General features: G+C 38.3%; 1 protein-coding gene across 4 annotated transcripts; it reads left to right on the top strand.

Moving 5' to 3' along the window:
- Positions 1-2,023: 2,023 nt before the first annotated feature.
- LOC102206749 (uncharacterized) lies at positions 2,024-10,494 on the top strand. 4 transcript variants are annotated; one of them, XM_005730631.1, is made up of 12 exons: positions 2,038-2,085; positions 2,311-2,357; positions 2,694-3,383; positions 3,936-4,003; positions 4,239-4,319; positions 4,826-4,915; positions 5,025-5,114; positions 5,385-7,257; positions 7,600-7,686; positions 8,772-9,044; positions 9,534-9,704; positions 10,067-10,494. In XM_005730631.1, the coding sequence occupies exons 3-12, from the start codon at positions 2,741-2,743 to the stop codon at positions 10,363-10,365; spliced, it is 3,675 nt and encodes a 1,224-aa protein (XP_005730688.1). In that variant the 5' UTR covers positions 2,038-2,085; positions 2,311-2,357; positions 2,694-2,740; the 3' UTR covers positions 10,366-10,494. The 4 variants fall into 4 exon arrangements, with proteins under 4 accessions (XP_005730686.1, XP_005730688.1, XP_013765697.1 ...); XM_013910243.1 differs by having other exon boundaries at positions 9,534-9,686; XM_013910242.1 differs by having other exon boundaries at positions 3,939-4,003.
- Positions 10,495-11,446: the final 952 nt, after the last annotated feature.

The following is an 11,446-nucleotide window of genomic DNA, read 5'->3' on the forward strand; positions in this document are numbered from 1 at the left end:
ATTTCAGAGAATAAAACTATGAATCACTAAGTAAAACAATATATCAGTACAGAAACAATAAAACATTACAATATCTAAAACAACTAATAATAAGTCCAACATTTTGTTGGTCACTTCAAACTACATGAGGAACCCAGCACAGTCAAAGGAAATGGCTACAGGTAGTTTTCACCTATTTATCCACTTGTGCTCTACTTGGTTATTCTTCTGTCTGGAGTGGCTTTGCTACAATCTGGCCCATGACGTCCCAGGCACTATGAAACACTGGGAGGGAGCATGGCTTGATTTATGCAGGGGACAGTGGATCTGAAGTGGTGATTTTCTGTTTTCCTTTAAAAACATTGTCTACCCTGCTAGGCCTTTCCCAGCATGTTGTGAGGTGATTCCAAAATTCCAAAAATTAAAAAAAATAAATAAATAAAAATCTGAAACTGAAACTGAGATTTCTCTTTAATGTTCAGAAAAAAAAATGTTGCTCAGTAATTATCTCATCCTGCCAATGGACAGCACAACCTTCATGCACACTACTTATAATTTCACCAAACACTGACTCCTGATGTACTGCAATAAAACCTGATCATGTGGAAGCAACTGTGAACAGTTTTGTTCCTGCAAAAACCACAAGATGGAGACAAAGTTGATATTTTCTCAACAGAATCAGAATTGTTTTTATTGGCCAAGCATATGCTCAAACACATACAAGGAATTTGTTTCCGGTAGATGGTGTCTCTACTGGATCACAAATATATGTAAATGACTCAATGCACACACACACACACACACACATATATAGAGAACTGCACACCCAGTTCTCTGTCTGTCTGACGATCTGACCAGTGTGAGATTTGGAGACACAAAGCAGCAGCTTCCCAACAATCCAGAGAGAAACACTCAGTATTTTAATGTTTTTGGCTCTGATGTTTTCAGCTCAGGGAAACGTGGCTGGGATGTAGAGGTGGGAGACCATCCTCGCTGGAATATTGGTTTGACTAAAGAGCCATTTAACAGGAAGGGAGAGCATTCTGCTTCACCTGAATTTGGAGTCTGGTGTTTTCTCTATATGGCAGTGGAAAATGCTGTAATTGTTTTGGTCAAGCTATGACAGTGAAGAAGAGTCTCCAAAGGATAAGAATCCAGCTGGAGAGGTGTCCTTCTATGATGTTGATGGCATGGCTCACATATACACCTACAAAGACACTATCACTGAGAAACTCTTTCCATATTTGCATATTGGAGAGCCTGGAAGCATAAAAGTCTGTTAGACTGATATTTCCCCCATAGTGAGAAAGATTTTTGTAGTAGTCAGTGTATCATGCTTCTGTGTACTGTATTCACTCATGACAAGTGTACTTAACTGTATGTTTATACACTACATGGACTGCATTAAACACATTTAAGATGACTGTATGGAGATGAGTTACATTTGTGACTTTTTCATATTGAAAATAGTCTGTGACTGATTAGATTTTCTTTCATCCCACAAAGAAATGATTCGTTGCTTTGATTGCTTTTACCCAAAATACTTGAGAAATTAGATATATTTTTGTTTTTTAAAAAAAAATATGTTAATGACAATGATAATAACTGTAAACAAAAGGAATCTTTCTGTTTTGAAATGTACTGAATGTATTTTGATGAGATTTATCACCAGTAGGGGGCTGTCTATGGGGAAATGGTCAGCCAACAAACTGATCTTAGGTTGATAAGTTGGAACAGCACATATCAGATGCTGTCATGGCTACATGATGAGAAAGAACCAGTCTGGGTATCTCTTGCGTCTCTTCCAACAGATTTAACGTCACTTACGGCTGATGAATGTGACATCGTAAGGAAGGATGCGGTAACATTAATTTAAAAAATGACCTTTGTTTGCTCGTTATTGAGCTTTTACAGCGTGGCAGGAATTATTTTTTAAATAAATACAATTTCTTCCACCTTTGGCTCATTAAATTTTTTTAAGTGAAAGTCCAATTTATTTTATACTTATAGAACTGTATCTTATTTTGGAAAAAATAGACGGAAGTTTTACTTTCTCAGTGATGGTGTGATGTAAACAACGACCACTACTTCCGGTTATGGCCGCAGGTATGGTTTTTCCTGATTTCTAAAGCGGTTTGCGGGAAATTAAATAGATTTTTTGCACACTCTGTTTATTTCATATCACTAATTTTAGAACTAGTATCAGTTTCACGGATATTTTTATGGTTTTTGATGCTGAGCGCGCTAACAGCTAACAGCTAGTTAAAAAAACTGACTTGATAGCACATTGTTAAGCTAGTTACGTTTTTCTCGTTTCGACTGTATTTGCAGCAGTTTAAACGCAACTGTCCATTTCTCGCTGCAAACATCAATGCCCAGTAAGTATTTCTTTTTTAAAAATATCATTCAGAGACTGATATGTTATTTGGTGCGGTGCAGCTTCAAGGGTCGGTGACCCACTCAGCTAAAACACATTTTGATGCTAAGCTGACCTGTTTTTCGTAAAGCGAAAGGCTGATTTCAGTTACTACATTTTCCCTTCTTGCATGTTCTCACGTGTGCGTTTTCCAAAATGTTTTGGTATTGATTCATTATTTTATGATTCTTCTATTGTCTTCTGCCCGTTTTCAGCTTTGAAAACCTGAATTAAAAATTCAAAACACATCACAGAAAAGTAATGAAATTCTGGTATTATAATGTTCTATTTCTGTTAGGACCTCTACTCAAGGAAGTAAAGGAGACTTTCAAGCAGTGAACTTTGATGGTGATGGATAACCCGACAGCAAATAAGAGCCACATTCCCTGTCCGTCTTGGATGGCCCAGAATGGCTGGTCAGCAGCTTCATCTCAGAACCCGCTCGTCAGCCTTCTCCCCACCTCCTATGAGCACATGCAGGCATCTCATCAGAGTTGTACTAACAATTTGAACACTGTATCTTCCAGAAACAACCCTCATGCTGACATGTATAAAACCTCTCACATTGGCACCATTCCATCATCCAGCTCGCTGTTTGCTACAGATATCCCAAATCTCTCTCAAGGTATTTCTTTTAATCAGCAAAGCTCTAACCTTTCATCGATCATGGTATCAGCGAACCAAGGAAAAAATGTTACTATACCAGCTCTTCGACAGTCAAACCAAGGACTTCAGCTTTGTGGGCCCCAGGATTTATCTGTTCTCTCATCCCACAATGCCTTCAAAACATTTCAAAATCCAATATCCAGTCAGGGTTTGTCAAGTGGGATTCAAGGTCTACCCCCCCGCCTGCCATCATGCAGACAACATCAAGCTGCTTTTGACGGAGAAAATGTGGAGTCCGCTCATGGTGCAGGAAACACTCAAAGCTATACCTCATCCACCTCTCAGGAGCAGCGTGAGTGGTTGCCTTCATCACATTGCAGAGGTAAGCTGTAGCTGTATTACATGCATGTTTCAATGTATTTTTTCATATCATATTAATGTAGGTACGCATGCAAGGTTGGATTTAAACTCGGTCCAAAGCAGTGTTTAGTATTTTAGTTGGTGCATTAGTTAAGCGGCTTACATAAATGCAAATAGTTGATTAAGTGTTAGGGTTTTGAGGGGTGTTGAATCATATTCTTGCTATCACAGGACAAGAGAACAACACTGTATGACAAAGCTAACAAATTAAATTCTTGAATATCTTATATTTAAGGAAAGCACTTGTTTTACTTGGTTTGTTTTGTTTCTTTTTTGTTTTTGTTTTTTGGAAGTGTAAATGTTTTTAAAGTCTTTTAGCTCTTCCTCACACAGTCTTTAAAAATGTAGCCAAAATTTAAATTTAGTTACGTTAGACTGATCTAATTTGTCTGTTGTGGATTGTTATACTTAAAATGTAAACTAAAAAGTTGACCTTGTTTCGCCTGTCTAAACAAGTGTTTGCAGAACTGTTTAACACTTTGTGTGTTTGTTTTTAACTTTACTGTCTTCTCTTCAGGAGCTGTGAATGACCCCGTCCCAAAAGAAGCTGTTCAAAACAAAAACATAAATAGATCTACTACGGTGAGGAAAATAACAGCAAATGCTGTTTGATGGATGATTTGAAGATATTTGCATTTTTCCACACCTTTTTGCTTTTACAGAGGTTTACATTTTAAGTCCCTTTTAACTGTAGCACTGCAATAAAGGCAAAATCTTCCCTTTTAACCAACATCATGTTAAAGAGCCTTGGAGATTTTAGATGATTACTACTATATTATATTTTGTCCTGTAAAGGTTTTATTATGTCTGCTTTCAGGCCAGCAGTGAAAAGCGGCGTTCAGATGTTTTACAGCAGCGCGCTGAGCTGCTTAAACAACTGGCAGAGATGGATAAACTTGTAAGTGTGCAAGGGCATTTTTTTTAAATAAAGAAGGTAATTGATGCTTTTAAATAGTTCCCAACAAACATAGTTGAAACCCTGATAGCACATCTCTGGTCAAAATTGTGTGCAGTACAACAACAAAAGCAGAACTGTGAAGTGGTGGACACACCGATTCATTTGTTAACTAAGTAGTCATGAACAGATGGGAACACGTTTTCTCCATGTACAATAAGTAGAATTACGAGAGTCTGTTATTGCTATTTGTGTTAACATACATCAATTTTGTCTCATATGTTGCAATATGAACTTAAGTTAGTTCCCCCTGCCCATAATGTCGGCGTCTCCCAGACTGAAAGACGTGGTGTTTAATTTTCTTTCTTGCTAGAAAGTGTAATGATGAATTTGATGTTTTCTCAAAGTCAAAATGTTTCCTGGGTTGTTATCTAGTATTAATACTTTAAAATTATTAAAGAAAATTCTACACAGTTGCTCCCTGCTTACTTCACTTTCCTCCTGTTAAGCTAAAAGCATTGCCATCAGATAACAGCAGCGATGGGCAGTCGTCAGATGATGAGCCACCTCAGTGTGAACAGACTGCTGCAAATTCAAAGGTAACTGCACAATAAATTATTGCCTGAACATTCTTTGGGCTTTTCATATGCTGTGTGATTGTCAAGGTTGTTATCACATCATATCACCTTTTAATTATTTCTATTACAGTCGTGTAATTCAGCAAATGGTTCTTCACCTTCATACTATGACGAGGAAAATGATGCTTGTGATACGCCAGAGTCACCTGCAGAATCGCTGGTATTTACCTGCATTTTTTACTTTGCTTATGATATTAAATTTTGCATGCTGATTACAGCATGTTGGATTTTATTATTGTATTACATTATGAATTGTAAATTATCATTAATAATAAAAAGTGACCATAACCCCGTGTTTTGTGGAAACCGAAAAGGACTTTTTTTGAAGGGAAAAATGTTAGAGGTTTTTAATTTGTTTATCTTTGTTTTTCGTTGTTGTTTTTGTTTAATCTTAAGTCAAGGAAAAAAAGATTTCTTTTATTTCTTTCAGAAAAAGGAAGTTGTTTCAGACATGTCAGGGGAGGACGATGATCAGGATTACTCACCAGGGAGTGATGAAGAGTTCAAAGAAGGTTCTTCAGATGAATCCAGTCATAGCGATCCAGAGTCCCCCGTGAGTGAAGAACCGCACCAAGAAGAGCAGAACTCAAAATCAGAAAATTCTTCAGGAAAGGATAAAGGAGTCACTCCTGTAAAAAGGAAACCTATGATTAGTCAGGCAGAAGCGTCACAAACGCCAGTGTTGCCAGCTGTAAAACGACCAAATTCAAAAGCTCGATTTTATGACAAGAAGAATTACTGCTTGTTTTGCTCCAAGCCGGTGTTAAAACTGTCACGGCATTTTGAGTCAATTCACAGTGACAAACCAGAGGTTGCAGCTGCATTTCAGTATCCCAAACACTCCAAAGAAAGACAAAATATATGGAAAAAATTAACAAATGAAGGAAACTTTGCACATAATAAAAATGTTTTGAAAACAGGAGAGGGAACTCTTGTCGTACGACAAAGACCGAAAGTGCTTGGACAGGCCCGTGACTTTCTTCCTTGTCTTCACTGTCATGGTCTTTTTGTGAAGAGAAACCTGTTCAAACACATGAGGACGTGCCCAGCGAAAAGCAAGATTGAAAAGGATTCAGGTATTGGAAAAAAGCGCATTGCATCAATGTGTGTGCTGGCAACTGTGGACTGTGAAGACCGTGGCATAAGTGATGTCGCTAGGAGCATTCTGAATGAAATGATATACGATGATGTGACGCGAGCTGTCATGGATGACAGGATTCTCTTGCAGTTTGGGGAATACATGTACAATCATTATGGCCGTGATGCGAAAAAGCACCCATATATAAGACAAAACCTTCGTCAGATAGCAAGACTTGTGGTTGAGGCTCAAAAAACGACCCCAATGAAGAAGCTGGAGGACTTCTTTCACCCTTCAAACTTCCAGCGTGTGGTGTCTGCAGTGAACGTCCTGGCAGGCTATGATTCAGAAACCAAAATTTACGCCGCTCCTTCCGTTGCAATCAAGCTTGGTCACAGCCTGCAGAAGACCTGCAGTATTGTTAAGGATAACGCGGTAAAGTCTGGTGATACAAAACAGGCAGAGGCTGCTAAAAACTTCCTCTCTGTGTACCAAAAGAAGTGGACTAAGCTTGTTTCTTCGGCCGCATTAAGAAGTCTCAGAGAAATTAAATCAAAACGAGCAAAGCAGATACCACTTGTTCAAGATATGAAGCGCTTGCATTTCCACTTGGAGAAGGTTCATACTACAGCTGAGAAGAATCTACGAGACAGTCTTTCTACAGAAAATTTTGTCGCTCTGGCCAGAGTCATGCTTTCCCGGATAATCCTCTTCAACAAGAGAAAACCTCGAGAGGTTGCAACGATTCAGCTGACGGAATTCATGTCACGAACAAAGTCAGATCCGCCTGATGACTTGGACCCGTCTGTCACAGAGTTGGAAAAAACTATGTGTAGGTTCTTCACCAGAGTTGACGTACGTGGGGACTGTGGGAGAAAAGTCCCTGTTTTACTGAAGCCCTCATTTGTGTCGGCTCTGGAGCTTCTAGTGGATTCTCGTGAGGCATGTGGGATCACCAGTAAGAATCCCTTCGTCTTTGCCCGACCAAATGCTCTATCTAACTACAGGGGGACAGATTGTCTTCAAGGATTTATCAAAGAATGTGGAGCTCAAAACTCTGAAGGTCTGACATCAAAAAATGTCCGCAAGCATTTTGCAAAAATGCTACAACTGATGAACCTGGATGAAAATGAAGCCAACCTAATTTTTGGGCCTAATAACAAAATCCAGATCCTGCGGCAGTGCAATGACTCCACATTGGATGATATTGAAATGGATTCTGAAGGTAACAAGGCTTATAAAAAAGTAGGTCTACACTACATTAGACTAATTGGCACTGGTTCCTTTTTTCTTATATTTCTAGCTAGTGATGGGAGCATCACTAGCTAGAAATATAAGAAAAAAGTAAGAAAGTTGGATATTTTTAACTGGTTAAAAAAAACGTACGCCATGAGCTACTCAGTTGTGATTGTTTGCAGAAGGCAACATGCTGAGTGAAGTTATAAAGCTGGAGTCACTCAGTTAAGTTAAAAAAACAAGTGTGTGTAAATCCTGCAATTTATTTGAAGAAATGTGTGTATACGTGCGGGGATTGCTGAGAGAAAACATCTTTTTGTCTTTAATCCAGCTGACTCGTGGGATCATAGTGAAGGCAGACCAGCATCTCTTAATCAACAAAAACATGGAGGAAAAAGTGCCAACAAATCTATCAGAGGTAATCATGGTGAACTTTAACAGACTTTCTCACGTTTCTTTTTCATTTTTAGCCAAAAAAACAGGACAGAAAAAAGTAATAAATGGCAGCTAAGTCATTAAAAAAATAGCAGGTAATGAAACAGTAAAAGAAGCAAAAGATTTGTTAAGCTGTTGTGTTCAAAATGTTCCAAAAGAGGTGCGCTCATTGGCTTTTTTACTGTTGATAAACCTGAACCTACAAAACATTCTCACTGTCATCATCTGTTAGATGATTCTGTCCTCGATTATGCTCTCTGCATCCGTGAGTGCGCTTGGGTCCAAGTGACTTAATATTCATGATAAGTTAAAAGGATCTGTGCAGACGTCCGTGTGCATTGTGTTTTGTGACTGTGTTGACTCATCCACAGGGAATTTCCATTACAGTGCAACAGTAACTTGACACAGAAAAAAATCAAAAGTGAAAATGCACAAAACACAGTTTATGTTTGGAGGTTTTACATTTTCAGTGGAAAACATGTTCTCAGGTTCAGGCTCTAAATGTTAATTAGAATCATTTTACTACTATATTTAAATGTGCAAACATATTTCAACACATGGCTGAAATATGTTGGAGGTCACGAGAAAGATTTTAACGTGAAATGCATTCAGAAAAAGATTGTCTTACAGGGAATTGCAAACCTTTCTGAAACCCTACACCGTAACCTGATGTCCACCTCCCTTGAAATGTAACTGTAGTCTGGGTCAGTGCAACCCACAACTCTTCTGATTGGCCAGCTCAGTACTGTTGATTCTTTCTATGCATTTACTGCTTAATATATAAGCACATTTGTAAATAGGAAAATGTGGGCAAATTGCTCCAATATGAGATTTGACATCGACTGTATCAATAAATAAGGGAGAACTGAGTGATGGTGGAGGTGTAGCAGGAGAGGATGGGATTCAGAGAGAATCTGTGGAAGAAAACCTGCCACCAAGCAGGTTGATTTCAGTCTGTTACCCCAGTAATTGTCAGAGTTTAACTTGGTTCTGTTTCTACAACAGAAACTCCAGACATTTCCTCTTCTCAGGATTAATGTGAGTTCTCTTTTTTTTTTATTCTGTCAGGCTCCAAATGTACACCCAAACACGTATGGGGGGATGCTGAGGTTCATGCTGTAGAAAAACACATGATGCGCTTCATTCAGGAGCACAAAGTGCCCCAGAAGGACGACTGCGTCAAGTGTCTTGAAGCTGAGGCAAAAGCACTGAGGAACCGCACGTGGAAAGGTCTAAAGAACTACGTCCGAAACAGGATCACAACTCTGAAAAGACAAAATGACTCTTCGCAGGATTCACCGACCAGCTGCAAAAGGCCCAGAGAAGCAGAACCACAGCAAAGTACTGCACATTACCTACAGCTATAGATGTGATATGTTGCTGAAGGCCAAACCTGTTTTTTATGTTTTTTGTAAATGTCTTCAGCAACCCTCTTTCCTTATTCTTTGCTATTCTTCCTTTGCTTATTCTTTACCTCCTTCTCTCACTCTTCGATCTCTCTGTTCAGCTTTTTTTTTTGTATCTGTCTCTTTCACAAAGTCATGAGTGTCTTCCTCTATTACAATGGCCAACAAAAGCTAATAATTGCCCACCACTTTAACAATACCAGTCTGTTCTTTTTACGAGCACAGCAGTTTTCATCGTGGTGTTGTTTCAAATAATCCAGCTGATTTTTTGAGTACTCACAGTTTTATTCTGTACCCTTAAATGCTGTTTTAGGGTGCAGATTAGAATCATAGTTGTAGTAAATGTTGTATTTGCATGTCTGTGTATATGTGCTGGGATTTCTAAGGTGAACATAGACTTACTTACTTACTTATTTATTTATAGCGAGACAGCCTTCGAGTGGACGACAAGCTGACTCACAGGATCACGATGAAGGCTCTACTACAGACAATGGAGAGGCACCTTTTAATCATCAAAAAGCACATGGAGAAGCAAGAAGCTCCAGCAAGACTACACGTCCCAAATCTGTCAAATCAGGTGGACAAGCTAATAATGGTAGTCTTTAAGACTGACACGGTATTTTTAGGTAATATCATGTCATGCTAGCTACTACCTGCTGCAGAGATGTTTTCCTTACCAGACTGTCAGACTTAACTTTACTTACAGTTCAGTACATTAGTAGAATTCAGTTAATATTTTATATCTCCATGGTTCTTACTCTGTCATTGCGTGGCTAGCATTTTAGCCCAGGTTTTAGGGATACCTGCTTTTTATCAGTGCAAATTAAATAATTAGATTTTATTTTTGGTTCTGGGCTTGCACACAGATCACAAGGAAGTTCTCACAAAAATATTCCTATACTCCAACTCTGCCCAAGATGAATTTTAATGTCAGGATCATTGATTTCTTTTCTTCAGGTTCCCTTCATAAAACTAAACACACGTGGGAGGAGGCAGAGGTCCACGCTGTAGAAAGACACATGATGAGTTTCATTCAAGGCCACAAGGTGCCTCAGAAAGATGACTGCATAAAGTGTCTTGATGCTGAGCCAAGAGCGCTGAGAAACCGCACGTGGAAAGGTGTAAAGGACTACGTCAGAAACAGGATCACAACCCTGCAAAGACAAAGTGACTGTTTCCAAGATTCACCAAAAAGCAGGAAAAGGCCCAGAAAATCAGCGGGACAGCAGAGTACTCCACATTACCAACAGCTGTAGATTTGATATGATGTTAATACTCAAACCTGCAACATTTCACATCCTTCAGCTGACTTATTGTTCTTTAATCTTTCTGTCCATTTGTATATCAGATGTGAGAATATCTTTCCATTATAGTTCTCAGTTTTTGTTTTCATGTTTTTTGTTTTATTTCATCAAGTTTGTTTAACAGAGACTGTTCATGAATACTGAAAAATTACTGTTTTATTCACATTTAGATAAAAGGTTTTTTTTATGGTGTTCCTGGGTACTGTGACCAATTTTGAATACAGTATCTGGTTACATTGGTTGGTATACTGGCACATGATGCTTTGTTAAAATAAATGTTCAACAGTAAGTCTCAAAAATAATAATATTGTAGCTTTTCTTTTTTTTTTGGTCAGGGGGGCAAAATCTTGTATCTTGATGACACATTATTGTACACCGAGAGTACAGGAGTGGTAGGAAAATTAGTCATTCAGAATGTTTGAATTTGATCAAATATAAATATAAAATGTTCATCAAAACAGTATCTTAATTTCTCAAAAAGAAAGTACTTGGTGACAGAACTGCACTGTTCATTCTTAACAGTAACAGAGAGATGCATGGTACACCCTTAGTAGGTCGCCAGTCTGACACTCAGCACTCTGATATTAATATTATATTGCAACATTTAAAAAAGTAATGAAGCATTTAATAAGCACGTGTTTAGTATTGTAGCTTCTTGTTGGCTGACCTTATTTCATTTACCATATATGTATTTAGTTAGTTTTCAGGTTTTCTGGGCATCTTCAGCTGGAAAGAATTAGCAGCTACTTTTAAATTATCTAAATAAATGTGCAATAATCCCAATTTCAGCACAGATGATATAGTATAGAAAACATTTTCATCTAGTCCCATTGTATAACTCCAAATTAGTAACCGAATTAAATATGTACGTTTTGGAGGCTTTTACTGTGAAAGGACATACGGAAACGTTAGACTTTCCAGCGTGATGACGCTTCCATTGCAGTGAGGCTCAGGTGTATAACGGGAACCGGGGATGCTGGAGCTACTAACAAACGCTTACAAAACTACTATTATCGCATTCGTGCATTTTTCT

The sequence above is a fragment of the Pundamilia nyererei genome, unplaced genomic scaffold (genome assembly GCF_000239375.1).
Source record: "Pundamilia nyererei isolate P.nyererei 1_Seehausen unplaced genomic scaffold, PunNye1.0 scaffold00038, whole genome shotgun sequence".
Classification (NCBI taxonomy): domain Eukaryota; kingdom Metazoa; phylum Chordata; class Actinopteri; order Cichliformes; family Cichlidae; genus Pundamilia; species Pundamilia nyererei.